This window comes from Engraulis encrasicolus, chromosome 3, assembly GCF_034702125.1.
Source record: "Engraulis encrasicolus isolate BLACKSEA-1 chromosome 3, IST_EnEncr_1.0, whole genome shotgun sequence".
Classification (NCBI taxonomy): Eukaryota; Metazoa; Chordata; class Actinopteri; order Clupeiformes; family Engraulidae; genus Engraulis; species Engraulis encrasicolus.
In genome coordinates this window covers 58,988,558-59,003,993 of record NC_085859.1, presented here as the reverse complement: position 1 = coordinate 59,003,993, position 15,436 = coordinate 58,988,558, and the positions used below count along the sequence as shown (strand labels likewise).

General features: G+C 44.5%; 1 protein-coding gene across 1 annotated transcript in view; it reads right to left on the bottom strand.

Moving 5' to 3' along the window:
- LOC134446422 (glutamine--fructose-6-phosphate aminotransferase [isomerizing] 1) overlaps nucleotides 1-15,436 on the bottom strand; it is a 56,086-nt gene that overhangs the window by 21,190 nt on the left and 19,460 nt on the right. Inside the window, exons 13-14 of the mRNA XM_063195794.1 lie at nucleotides 8,356-8,476; nucleotides 7,561-7,718 (exon numbers count right to left, since the gene is read on the bottom strand). Of these exons, the coding sequence (XP_063051864.1) occupies nucleotides 7,561-7,718; nucleotides 8,356-8,476 (279 nt within the window). The remainder of the gene's footprint in view (nucleotides 1-7,560; nucleotides 7,719-8,355; nucleotides 8,477-15,436) is intronic.

The following is a 15,436-nucleotide window of genomic DNA, read 5'->3' as shown; positions in this document are numbered from 1 at the left end:
TCTGTCTCCCTCTCTGGGTCCTGTTCTCTACATTTCTCCCTCTCTCCCTCTTGGTCCTGCTCTCCATCTCACTCTCCCTCCTCTGCTTCTGAAGGCGCGTTCAAGCTGACATTGAACTGTGCCTCTGCCCGTTCCCGCACCTAATTTCGAACCTGCTGGCGTGTTCACACCGCAAGTCAGAGCGTTCAGGAACCGCGAAATACCTGTTTTTTCTGTATGAACCGCGACGACAACGTGGACGTCAGCAGGTTCATCCAGGTAACACATGGTCACATACGGAAAAGTTCAGAGCCCGGTATGAATGCGGGTGGTTCGCAGGCAAGTACTTCATTTACGGACGTAACTGTTGCGGGAACGGGCACCCATACCACTCTGGTCAGCCTGTATCAGTCATGTCTCCTTACTTGTCTCACAAGAGAGTCAATCCTCCCTGTCTCCTAAACACCACTATGTGTCTATCTACCTAAAGCTGGGCTTACACTGTGCGACTTTTGGCCCGATTTGGCAGGATTTGGCACAATTTGGCACTCGCATGACTTTTTGGGAGTCGGGCCGATTTCTTGCTCAATCGCAGGTCTATCGTGAGTCTCGCATCGTGCAGTGTACATGGGGTAACGACAAGCGATTTCGCCTCACGATTGTGAAATCGCAGGGTCGCAAGAAAATCAAAACTGTTTGAAATCCTGGTCGTGACTTGTGCGTAAATCGCACAGTTAAAGCAGTGCTACGACCCGATTTGACACTTCACACGCATTAATAGGGCCGTGCGATTCGCTGTTGAGTGCGACCTCATCTCCACCTCAGGTGCGCATGTTCCCTCCTCTGCAGACCGGGGAAACATGCCTGTCGCGTCGCACAGTGGAAGCATTTGGCTCGCATCCGACTGTCGGCTCGTATAGTGTGAGGACGTGAGTCGTGAGATGTGAACTTTTAAATAGTGAAATTCCATCGTGCAGTGTGAGCAGGAGCTTAATACCCACGAGCGAAATTGCACAGTGTATGCCTGGCTTAATGCAGCCGTGTCCTAATGGCCAGGGAGTTGGTCTTGGAATCTAAAGGCTGCAGGAGAAGATCAAGGCCAGGAGCTGGACTCAAATAGCCTGTATCGAATTAATAAGTCGTATTGGACAAAAACATCAGCTAAGTATAACTGTATGTGTTCACCAAAACCGACCAAAGCAACCAGAGCAACGCAAGTAAGTATTTCTCTATGGAGTGTTGACGAATTGAGTAATCAAAAGAAATTTGGCGGGGGCGAATTCGGTGATCAGACCGAATTCCAGCGATTAAAAGTCAGCTAATATTATGGTAATGAGCTATGACTTGTTTCTGCGTAAACCATTCGGAATGTTCAATCTTCAGATGTCCCAGGCTGACAAGGCTGTCAAGCGATTAGCTAAATCAAACATCAATATCACGTCCAGAGCAAATACAGCGGATTCGTGGCAAAAAAAAATCAACGACCTTGGCTACTTGGTTGCTTTGCTTGTTTCTGGATGTACACATACAGTAGTGCAATATCCTCTCTTTGATCCATCTCCCATGTGGCACAGTGGGAAATCTGCCCAGTCCTCAATAACTACTTTCAGGAAGAGGAAAGAAGAGTCCACCTAATTTCAAGAGATTGCTCATATGTAGTTAAGCCCTGGTAAAATCTGAGAATATATTTTTCTCTATGTGTTTGCATTGCCTAGTTAACAGTATAGCCATATTAAGTGTACCAATGCAAGTCTATGGTACCAAACAAAACAGCATCAAATGTACTTATAAAGCACTTTAAAATGACTTCATGTCCATTACACAGACTTCCAGCAAAGCAAATGAAGCACCCCTATTACTGCAACTGTGTGCAACTGTGCGCACACGTACACAAACACGTAGACACACACGTACACACATCTCTGATATAGGGAAAATAACCATGTTCATGGGATTGACAGTGTCGCTGGCTGTTCTGCGCAGCAACCTTCTCTCATCACCACCACTCCCTCCTGATGTTAAACTGCAGCATATCCAGTAGAGTGCTGGCGTAATGTATGGAGCAGCTAGCTATGGCTCCACTCTGCTCAACGCTACACTACATGACTTTTATGGTGCTGACAGCCCAAATGACTTCATCTGCAAAATAGCTTTACTGAGAGTGTGCATACACACACGCAATGCAATGCAATGCTTAGTTGCCCCATAATGAGTCATTTTACCTCCAGTTCTTCTGTCCCGTCCCACCCAGCACCCCCTACAAGCCCTGGCAACGAACCTTTCCAAATTGATCCAGGCCACTCCTATGGAACTATGTCAAGTAGTGTGTGTGTGTACCTGTGCGTGTGTATGTTTTGGGATGGGGCCTAGGGTCTAGGGGTTCACGTGTTTTTAGAGAGGGTGGAGGGGAGGTTGGGTGAGTGGGGTTGGGGGTTTGAGTTGGGCAGGGGAGAAAGAGATTAGAAAATCAGGCCTTGATGGCTTTGGATGGGGAAATCACAGTTCCAGCTGTGTGTGTGTGTGTGTGTGTGTGTGTGTGTGTGTGTGTGTGTGTGTGTGTGTGTGTGTGTGTGTGTGTGTGTGTGTGTGTGTGTGTGTGTGTGTGTGTGTGTGTGTGTGTGTGTGTGTGTATCTTGCGCCAGGACCATTCCAAACCCTGATTGTAACCTTCGGCACACGCCCTATACACAGCAAAAAATTGGCAGTGCTCAAAGACAGAATAAGGGTGTGTATACTTGTGTATATTTGTGTGCGTATGTATGTGTGTGTCAGTCGAATTTGCCACAGAAAGTCAGCTATCTGTCTGTCGCCGAATCACCTAACCACAAACGTTAGCAGCTCCAGGGGGTTCCCACTCACTCATGCACACACACGCACACAGACAACAAGATTGATGTGAATGCAAGACGGGAGACGGCCATAGGCGTTTTGTCACCATCGTAGCGGGGGCTTTGGGGGGGGCGGGTGAGCGTGTCTGTGAGGCCCTGTCTCACTGACTGACTCCAGACTGTGGAGTGAGGTAGGACTTCTAGAATGTGGCATTGTCAGCAGGACTTCATTATAATACAAGACTTTCTCACTCTCTCTCTCACACACACACACACACACACACACACACACACACACACACACACACACACACACACACACACACACACACACACACACACACCAGAGCAAGACCTTAGCACATGCACACACAATCATTACACTAAAAACTTTTACACATGCACAACACACGTACAGGACTTAAAATTTTGGGCAGCAGAGAACAATGATGCATTGTTGCAAGTTACATCACACACACACACAAACAAACACACACACGCGCGCGCGCACGCACACGCACAGGCTAAACTGAACACTAAAGAAAATGAAAACAAAAAACACAAACACGCTCCCATTCCCACGCACACGCACGCAAACACAAGGCTTATTCCATCTGGAGTAATGTGATTTTATGGTGCTGCACATGCCATGGTAAACTAAAGTGCGTCCCATGATGCCAATGAGGCCCAGATGCACTGCTGTGTCGCCATGGCGATTACCTCACTGAGCCATTCTGGAAATACCAAAACCTCTCTTTAAGAATAATGTCACTCATTGCACCTAGTCTACCATCAATCACACATGCACCAAAAGTAATATCCCCAAACTGCACCTCATCTCTAGCCTAGAAATCTAGACGCCCCTAGCGACCGCGTATTGAATTTGCTCCCGAGGGCAGTCTAGCAGACCCCGGTCGTTTTGCGAGGCTGAAAGTTATCCGGTGACAGGGCCAATCAAATCGCGAGGGGGGCCGGGCTACCTAGTAAATGGGAAACTTTCTTAGAAGAAACATGGTGGCCGTCCGTGCTACCTACAGCACAAAAGTGTTTACTTAATTTAAAAAGCCTGGATGATAATACATTTCGTGGCTGACATGGATTGATGTAATAATACACAATGAACTTATCGGACACAAATAGATCACAACACATTACCGTTTGATCATTCGATATTTTAAGCTAGCTCGGTAAGCTAATTTGAGCATTTTACAGAACCAGATAGTCACACGCTATTATCACACCACTACTGTAGGTGTAGAATGAAATTGCTGCCCCAATTTCTAATAAGACACATGCCATTAAAAACGAGACATTTGGGAGCTTTGAAAGTCTTTGAGTAGCTTACTAAATAGATGGGAATGACACCTAGTCCACCAAGCTAGTGGCTAGCTAATCTGTCGTCAATAACACAGAGCTAGGTATCCAGCCTTGTATTATATGCCTGCCCCAAATTCTAATAAGATCCATGTCATTAAAAACGAGACATTTGGGAGCTTTGAAAGTCTTTAAGTAGCTTACTAAATAGATGGGAATGACACCTAGTCTACCGAGCTAGCGGCTAGCCAACCTGTCGTCAATTACACAGAGCTAGTATCCAGCCGTGTATTAGTTATGGGTATACAGCTAGCTAGCTAACACCGAACATGCCATGTTGACAACAATCATAAATATAACCATTTAACAAGCCCCAAATTGCTCAACATTTCGCTGGTTGATCAAGGAGGGCCATGTGGTTGAAAACGAGGCATTTTTTAACTGTGTAAGTGAAGACACGATTTATTAGGAAACTTGTTTGTGGCTGTGGTGATCAACACTCATTCACTGCTACGATGGCTCGAAGTTGCCGCTTCACCTACAAAGGGGCGTGTCGCGTGTACGTTCTGAAAGACAGCTGTGACGTTACACAGAAGTGTGTGGGGATTGGTTGTTCCACCATCCTATTGCGTGGCGTTGAGTGCCAAGGCATTTTGATAGACAACCGTTTATCCCGCCCACACTCTCTTCCAGCTCACCTAGACCCTTGTACAGCTTTTTGCTGTACGGGTCTGACTCGCTAGGCTAGTCTCTCCCAACTCTGTGTGCCATGTGGGCCTGTGGGCTCGCATTGGTGATTACACTGGCTACATAACAAACACACATTGCTCGAGAGCTCAGGCTGGCATGTGTCCATCTATTCTCTTGCTCTCATGCCATGTCTCTTACACACACACACACACACACACACACACACACACACACACACACACACACACACACACACACACACACACACACACACACACACACACACACACACACACACACACACACACACACACACACACACACACACACACACACACACACACACACACACACACACACAGCTATTGGCAGGCTCATGTCCGTCACTCTGGACACGCTAACATTACTTCAGGGTGTCGTCACATTGGTGATTAGGGTAAGGCCTCGACCAGACAGCAACGTTTTTCACTGCAACTAATAATTTTGCTTTATCGTTCGCCTGTCCGGGCTATATGTAGCCGGCGTTCTGGGTAACCTTAAACTATATTTTTGGGGAATGGGTTACAGAGTAGGAAGATCTAGGAATGCTGTCATTCGCGTTGCCATTGTTACAGCGAAACGGATTTGTTTACATCTGCGTCACAGCCTTACTTACTAATGTGTCGGTTATAAGGGAATGTTTTTCTCAGCAAATGACAACTTTGCTCGTCTTTCGCGGGGCCTGGCTATATGATGCCGTCGTCCTGGGTAACCTAGAACGATAATTTTGGAGAATGGGTTCCAGAGTGGGAAGATCTAGGAACGCAGTGGTTCGCGTTGCCATTGTTACAGCCAAAACGGATTTGTTTACATCCGCGTCACAGCCACATGGCCAAAACCTCCATCAGTGACCACAAATACTGGTTTTGCGCACAACATTCATTCCATGCACAATGGCATCATCAGACAACTGTTTGTGTGGATTGTGGAGGCTCTCTTTCATTTCCACCACAGCCATTATTCTACTCATTTCACACTGTGAAGAGTGGGACCATTTCAATCACCTTTGGATTAAAGAATATGAATAGAAATTAACTTAAATTGAGAATTTCATCTTGTTTTTGACAGTGGTGGGGAACGCTGCTCAATTGATCTTCAAATCGACTGATAAGGTCAATCAACTAACAATTAATGAATGAATCAATAATCTGCATCCCTAGTTAAGATGTAAATAAACAAACCCATGCCCTTATTAGCTGGCAAGGATATTGGAAAGGGCAGCTTTTTTCTTTAAATCTTCAGGTTCTTTCAATGGTAGTGTGAATCATACAACTGCATGTTGAAATTGGCTGGAATTTCCCTTGAATCTCTTGCCATCTTTGAACAGTCATTGAGTTCTACTGAACTGTTTTGAGTTCTACTGAACTGTTGTGAGTTCTGCTGAACTGTTTTGAGTTCTACTGAACTGTTTTGAGTTCTACTGAACTGTTGTGTCCATTCCTGTCAGACATCTGGGTTTAGGGAGGGGTTTCATCCCAAGACATGCATACTGTACATACGCACACACAAACTCTAGCACAGTAATCATATTTCACAGGTGGTAACTGCAGAGGTTAAGTTAAGAGAAAGCTTCTCAAAATACATTACGCAGAAACTTCCCTGAAATCCACCCAGAGTCGTCTGGCTTCTAGCCAGGTCTTGCCTTGTTGTAAGCTTTTTCACAACCAACCAACATTGTCTGGAGAAGTAGCATGGCTAAATGTGCCACAGTGCTTACCTTTGAATGAAAGGCTTGTGTTCATACCATCCTGTATCCATGGTTCACACCTTAGTACTGCTGATTTCTATTCTGTATGGTTATTTGGTTCACACTTTATTTACTGTATGGTTGCTAAAATCTATTCTGTTTAAAGGTGCACTGTGTAGGATGGTGGCCAGAGTAGGTATTGCAACTATGCTGCTCATAACTGAAACTGTGATGTCTACAGCCAAATTTGATCTTTTCCTGAATATTTACTAACTAATGAACAAATACTTACTAGTATGACCAAAGTTTAAGTAAGTTTTGCAGCTAAAAATGTCTATTTCTGGAAATTCAAAATGGCGGACAATAGAGAAGATCCCTCTTTTCATGTATGAAAAGTGCCATTTTCCCAGTCATAATGAATACTTAGAATTTGATGGTGGTGGTAAGTATGAAAAAGGTAACATTTATGAATGGGCAGCATGAATTCTGTAAATGAACTGCTAAAAATTTTACACAGAGCACCTTTATTTTTTTCCCATCTGGTTCTCACCTTGATGCTGGACAATCTTATCTCTTTATATTCCATCAAGTTTCCTCATTACATTACAGATTACACAGATGACGCTTTCCTCCAAAGCGACTTAGTTATTTTACAGGGTATTGGTTACAGTCCCTGGAGCAGTGTGGGGTGAGGGGCCTTACTCAAGGGCACATCAGCCATGGAGTGGATGGGTGGGATTTGAACCTGTGACCCTCAGATCAAGAACTCATCTCCTTGACCAATAGACCATGGCTGCCCGATATTCTACTCTAATCTGTCCAACATGTTCTCACCTTGGTGCTGATCTCAAAATTAGTCTGTAAACTAGTCTTGTCAATTTCAAATATTCTATTCTATTCTGCCTACTTATGGATTTATCCCTTTTTATTCTATTCACCATATTGTCATTTTGGTACTGGCCACTCTGATCTTAATAGTCAATTCCATTCTTTTCTGTTCTATTCTGCTTCTCTGCTCCTCACCTTGGTGCTGGCCACTCCGATCTCGGGACCGGCGTTGATGTGTACGCCGCAGTCAGTCTCCCGGGAGATGGAGCTGCCCACGGTGTTGGTGATGCCCACAGTCAGAGCACCGCGCTCCTTACAGTAGCGGAGCGCCATCAGGCTGTCGGCCGTCTCACCTGGCAGGGCAGGGCAGGGCAGAACAGCATTCACACGTTACAATCAGGGACGGATTAAGATAGCTCTGAGCCACTATGGTACAGATTGCTGATGGCCCCAGTGGAAGGCAAATTTTGCGTCAAAATTACATAGACAGCCAGATTTAGCATTGTGCATTAATACACCCCTGGCTACACTACACTAGAAAACCTGGTGGGGTAGAGAAGCATTCACACATTACAATACACTAGACATAGATATCTGGTCTATTGCCTGGTCATTCAGTGTGGTAACCTGGCCAGCAGAATCTGGCACATATTTTCATACATCATACTGCACACTGCATTGATTAAAGAACTACAACATTACAGACGTACTTTACTTACTTTACGTGTACAGTATATCTGCAACATCTCCTAAAATAAACCTATGGGGTTATAGGATTCCCAGGAATCCCAGATGCCCTACCAACAAAGACCTTGTATGGAACAGCTAATCCAAAGAGACAAAATCCCCTACAGTGAGATTGTTATAACCAGATCTGATTTGGTAATTTCTTTTTATTTCATTGTTTTTAACAATGATTTAACAATGACTTAACAATGAACAGGCGTATTTGGAGGTAACAGACTCACTGACTGGACTGATTGGTGTTACCTGATTGGCTGATGAAGAAGCAGACGTCGTCCCTGAAGACAGGCGTGTTTCTGTCCATGAAGTCACTGGCCAGCTCCACCATGACGGGAAGCTCAGTCAACTCCTCCAGCACCTGACGAGTCTGGGGACAGAGTTGATAATAGTACTGAGTGTGTGTGAGTGTGTGAGTGTGTGTGGCGTGTTCAACTCCACCATAACAGGAAGCTTAGTAAACTTATCTCCTCCAGCACCTGGTCAGTCTGATAGTTGGAGACAAAGGCAGTCATGGGTAAGCGATTAGGGCATCAGACCAGCCAGGTTGCCAGTTCGACTCCGGACCAGCCAGGTTAGTGGGGGGAGTAATTAACCAGTGCTCTAACCCCTTCCCCATTCACTTGTGTGCTGTGGAGTGCTGTGTCACAATGACAATGGGAGTTGGAGTTTCCCAGTTGGGCTTTCACTTTTCATTACAATAGTGTGTGTGTGTGTGTGTGTGTGTGTGTGTGTGTGTGTGTGTGTGTGTGTGTGTGTGTGTGTGTGTGTGTGTGTGTGTGTGTGTGTGTGTGTGTGTGTGCGCATGTTCTGCTTAATCATGACCAGAATCTCTGAATCTCAATAGAAACTACTATTGAGAAAACAAAGCTAAAAGAAATGTTGGAAAAAATCCATCCACCCAGTCAGAAGTTATGGGCCAAACAATTCAGCCATTTTGGATTCAGCCATCTTGAAAGTGTTGTATCTCCGCGTTTTGGGGATATACTACAGATGGTGTCACTTCAATCTGCTCACAACATTACCGTACCGTGGCAGCGTACCGTGGTCATTACACCCTGTGGCCATTCGGAATGCGGGGGGCAGTATAGCACTGCTTTTGCAGAGCAGCGTCTGCCTGTGTTTGTGCGTCTGTTTGTGCTTCCGTGCTTGTCCCTCCCCAAGTTTTAGTAGTAGTAGAAATACAGTCAGCAAATTGCATGTTTTATTTAGCATTGGGTATTTGATAGGGCATTTGATAATAACACAAGTGTGAGCCCTAAACAAGACCACCACGTGAATTTAAACTCAACTTTTTTTCTGTCTTGCATTCACCGTCTCCCAATCCGCCCCTAATTTATTTCGGCACTATTCAAGTCAGGAACGGGTATCCTCAGGATACAGAGTTTGCATGCCTACAATTTGAACCGGTAAAGACAATTAAAACCGAGTCAATCAGACAGGAACACCATTGTAATTAAGTGTGTCCCGTAACGCCAGCATGAGAGAGATCGAATTTTAAATTTGGCCACGACATTCTGTCTTCAAAACTGGCATCGGCCGCTTCCAATTTAGGACCACCATTATTCAACCGTTTCCACAACCTCACTGATCACAGTTGCTTCATCTCTAATGCCAGGGCTCGGGACCTAATGAAAGTTACCCCACATGAACGCTTTGCAGGCATGTTAGTAGAATACAGATACTTCATTGATCCGAGAGGAATCCAAGACACCCAGCAGCATGAGTCATCTGTATACTGTATGCTAGAGCGTGCCAATTAATCTCCTCACATCCAAATCACAACAGCACTGACCTACAGTAATATGGCATTGTGAAAGCGGTATGGAAACCTTTAAGTACAAATACGCATTGCACACTAAACGCCTATTGGCTGTACAAAACACACTGAATTGAAACCATATTCAAGAGTGTGTTATCATTTCCTCATCCAAATTCACCAAATGCTACTTTTAAAAAAATATTTGAAGCAATTTTGCTAAAACTAACCCCACTTAGCATCTGGACTTATTGTTCTGTATATTTTAATTTGCTAGTGATGTTGGCTATGATTATGTCCTCGATTATAATTCACTTTGGTTAAAAAGCGTGTGTAATGCAATGCAAAATGTAATGCTACTGTATGCCATTGTAAACCAGAGCTGTGTAGAAAAACCTAGCATGTCTCATGTATACATACCGTTTTAGTGGTTAGCCACTTCTACGGATACAGTATGCATACTTATACATGTATAACTGCCTACTGCCCACACCAATGGCATTGTCAGCATGCCACACACACTGACCCAAATAGGCCAAAACAATTTCGGGGGAACCGTATCGTGAAGACGCCACTTAAGTGTCTCGCTTTGAAGCGTTGCCATGCTGTTGCCCACAAACATGCAACTCCCCCATTGTCGATCCTCTGATCTAATGGGGAATTGGGAACAGCTGCGGCCTAATGCCTAAAGCCCAGAGCTGATCGCAGGAACTTGGGATGAGATGGCATGATTCTTCAACTAGTAAGAAGTGTGTGTGTGTGTGTGTGTGTGTGTGTGTGTGTGTGTGTGTGTGTGTGTGTGTGTGTGTGTGTGTGTGTGTGTGTGTGTGTGTGTGTGTGTGTGTGTGTGTGTGTGTGTGTGTGTGCTCTCCTGCACCCTTGTACAGTACATAGCTGTACACAGAGACATGGAGTTCAGAGCTGTGACAGCTGCGGTACAGGAAATCGGTTGGTGACATGAAGTATATTCAAATAATTCTAGGCTTTCTTTCCACTAGAGACTATTGGAATACTATTGGAACTAACTACGTCAATAGTGATCTGTGTGTCAAAGTCTCAATCACCATATTTGCATAAAAATGGAAACTCTTACTTCCATGCCTTGGGCTGTACATAGAAAGGCCCTTACACAAGGCATCTAACCCCACAAAAGGGAGTGGCCCCTGTAGCTATAGTAATTCATCACAAGGCGCTTGATGAATACTGACTGGCTGACAGCTTAATGAAATGCAAAGAAAATCAATTACTTTTAAGAGGGACATCTGTAACATGAAAATCAGCGCAGCTAAAAAAAAAAAAAAACGATGAAAGACAGATGTCAAACCATTGACGCCTAGAAGGCAGCGCACGTGTGTGTGTGTGTGCGTGTGTGTGTGTGTGTGTGTGTGTGTGTGTGTGTGTGTGTGTGTGTGTGTGTGTGTGTGTGTGTGTGTGTGTGTGTGTGTGTGTGTGTGTGTGTGTGTGTGTGTGTGTGTGTGTGTGTGTGTGTATGGGTTGCAAATGACATACAAATCTTGATACGGGCTTGTCATCATGTTCCTTGGAAGGAAATGTAATAATAAATCCAGGCGTCATAAACAGTTGCCTGGTTTGGAGAGTGATTGATGGTGGTGGTGGTATGGGGTGCCAAAATTAAAATGACAGACAATATTGAATATAGATGTGGAAACTGGAAGGAATTTGGGTAACACTTGAAGCCCATATCTATAGCGCATTATGAGCACATTTATAACAACTTATTATGTGCATCATAATTAATCATAGTGCATTATGACAGTTATAATGTATTATAAGCCCCTTCACTGCCTGTAGTTTATAACCATTCACGAGCACTCAAAACACCCTAAGATTTATAATGCATTATAAGCTAGATGTATAGTTATTCATGACTGTTGATATACTCCATCATGAAGCGTTATGAGTGTATAATTCACTATGATTATGATGCGCATTATGGGGCTGATAACCGAGGGAAAGGAGGAGGCCTACAGGGATGAGGTCCTGAAACTTGGAGAGTGGTGTGCATCCAACAACCTGGCCCTAAACATCTCCAAGACGAAGGAGCTCATCCTGGACTTCCGGCGGAACAAAGATGCTCCTGCCCCCCTGTACATCAATGGAGAACGTGTAGAGCAAGTGAGCTCATTTAAATTCCTAGGTGTACACATCTCCGCTGATCTCTCCTGGTCGACTAACACCTCGGCTCTGGTAAAAAAGGCCCAGCAGCGATTGCACTTCCTCAGAGTACTTAAGAAAGAACAGTTAGACTCAAGCTTGCTGGTGACCTTTTACCGTTCCACCATAGAGAGCCTGCTGACCTACGCAGTGTCAGTGTGGCACTCAAGTTGCACTGAGGCTGACAGGAAGAGACAGCAGAGAGTGACCAAAACAGCACAAAAAATCACAGACTGCCCCCTGCCTCCCATACCCACCATCTACAACTCACGCTGCGTAAGTAGAGCCAGGAGTATCATTAAAGATCCCACACATCCTGGCTTTCATCTCTTCACACTGTTGCCCTCTGGCAGGCGCTACAAGGCATTGCCAGCCAGAACCAATAGGATGAAGAACAGCTTCTTCCCCAAAGCTGTTACAACAATGAACACACACTTACTGGACAATGCTCATCTATAAAGGACTGTGCACTTCGTAGGGAAGCTACAATCTCAGTATACTTTGTATACTGACAATAAAGGCTTTCTATTCTATTCTATTCTATTCTATAAGTTGCTCATAAGGTGCTATGGATATGGGCTTCATAGAAAGTGTTACCGGTGTGTGTATACGTCACTCAGCGGTGCCAGTAGGGTAGCTGGATCAACAGGAAAGATGTGTGTGTGTGTGTGTGTGTGTGTGTGTGTGTGTGTGTGTGTGTGTGTGTGTGTGTGTGTGTGTGTGTGTGTGTGTGTGTGTGTGTGTGTGTGTGTGTGTGTGTGTGTGTGTGTGTGTGTGTGTGTCACTGAAGGCCACCCATTTTTACACCACCCATCTTTGGTTCTAACAGGGTCGATTTTAGAATCGCCCCAGACGTAGTTCTGAGCAGGCGAGTCTAGTTCCAACTGTGACATGTTGCCCTCTCTGTAACTATTTACCGTTATGTGAAGGCTATACATCTATCCCACGCACTTTAAAAATCACCATGGCTTTTCTACCGCCTGTTTTTAGGCTACAGTAGTGGAATAGGCCATTGGAAATTGGTCAAGCAATTAAAGCTCCAGTCCTTGACCAAGGAATGAGCAAGGAGAGTAGAGACAGGAGGCCTTACTGACGTCATAACAGCGTAGTACGAAATGATGGCGAGGGGAGTACGGAAATGTTATTCTTCTTCTACGGTCAATATTGGAAGCATCAGGGAAGCATGCAATGCCACTTCCGCGAGGGTCGGAGTATCGAACAGGTTATAGGACAGCGTGAATGTTTGTCAGCTGTCCTTAATTACCCCCAGCAATTACTGCAGACCAACAGCTGCAGTTAATTTGGCCACAAACTGAACACTGACAACCGGATATCCTCTTTCGGCACATTTTCGCAGAGTTTCCGGATTTTGCGGAGTACGGAAATTGTATCCATCGCACCCACTGACCAATGACCATGCGCAAGGGAGTTAATTTTCCATCCACTCGTGTCCTCAGGCAACGCCCCCGTACTACACCGTGGCCAATGCATCCCCCCCACCCCTCTCATTTAATTGTTTTTGTGCTAACGGCATTATCGACCCGAAGCCAAATAATATGCCTAGCTATTATTTCCATGAAGCCATCCAAGCCTCCTTGTGAGAAGCCGGTTAGACGGAAGAAATATAAACACTCACCGTGCAAAAAAAGTCTTCATAATGCACACTAATCAGCTCGCAAGCATTATATTAAATCGGTTTTCATATGTAATACGGAGCATCTTGGTTGCTTCTCCGTCGTGACTGAATGAAGTAGAGTTTAACAGTGTGGGTATCCATAGCCATACAGGTTGCTTCCTTCGCGAGCCTCGTCCTTCTTAAAATCTGCTTTTAATAACTATGACAACAGAGCATGAAAATTGCGAGGGATCAGAAGTAGTTAGACAGGGATAGCTCGCTCCCTTACAGACGGACACACGCTACCACATAAAAAACCAGCGCGACCAATGGGTCATTTCACGTGAAATCAGACATTTTGGGACCCGACCGACACGGATTTCAATCATACTTGCTGTGCCTGTTTAGTAGTAAGGTAGCACCAGAGAACTGCATTTGTGTGAATCTGACACCAATATTAAGGCAGAAACAGACTAGCGAAGGTTTGCATATGAGGGTAGGACACTATGCATTCGGCCAGTTCCTTGTCTAAACATAGCCTGCAATGTCATGAACAACACCTGAAACGCTTTATTCATCTCAGAGACAATGAGACTCTAGTAATAGCACATGACAGCATGTCTATCGGAATATGTGAAGGATGGAGATGATCCATGAGGATGCAGGAAGTTCAGTTTCACCTCTCCAGTGCTCGGCATACATCCCTCAACACATGCTAGCCACTCGTTGCCATCATTTACAGCGACAACATACCCTTTCATGCTTGAACATTTTTTAAAAATCCTTCACTGAGCTTATTCTTTCAACCCTGCCTTCTCTGAATGCTTAAAATGGTCTAGCTTCCACTGTGTCCATTGACAATGGGCAGAAGCCGTGTAGTTTTTGAGTACCTGGAATAGAGACCGACATGGGTCCAGGGCCCACCCTGAAAATGCCTGTTATGCCAGATGGCCAGTCCAGCCCTGTCACTGACACTACTCTATTACTACTTCATTACAACTCATTTCAACCTTTATGTCCCATTATCTCTGAAATGAATAAAGAACCAAACACCCAATTTTCAGGTGTTGTTTATGACCTTACAGGCTATGTTTAGACAAGAAACCAGCCATTTTAAAATATAAGTTTTTTTGATATTCAATTTTTAATTTTTCAATGTATCATAATTCATATTCTGAAGGTTGTTGTATTCCATGCTGTTTGAGTAATTTGTAGAGCCAGAAAAGAGCTTTCAAACAACACCTCAGACATCCTTTTGTGGCTCACACTGACTGATATAATCAAGGCTGAATGCATAGTGTCCTACCCTCACATGTAAACCTATGCTAGTCTGTTTCTCCCTTAATATTGGGGTCAGATTCACAAAAATGCAGTTCTGGGGAGCTACCTTGCTACTAAACAGGCACAACAAGTATGATTGAAATCCGTGTCGGTCGGGTCCCAAAGTGTCTGATTTCACGTGAAATGATCCCAATGTTAATTGCGAATGCACCTGGACATGCAGAGTGTTACTTTTATTAGATTTCACAGGGCCTTAGATGAAAAGTTTACACGCTGAGAAATTGTGAAAAACATCCCCCGTAAGTACTTTTTCGATGACGGGACTTCTGTTCATTTAAATTGCTTCCTGGTTTGCGAATGCACTTCGGCTGGACAGAGGGAAGGTTACAGGTATGGCTAAAGGTACAGCTAAAATCTACAGTCCAACCTCAATATCCAATTGCCAACAATTCACAAGACGACTTGCCAAGTGAGTAATGAGCAACTGTTATCATTTAGAT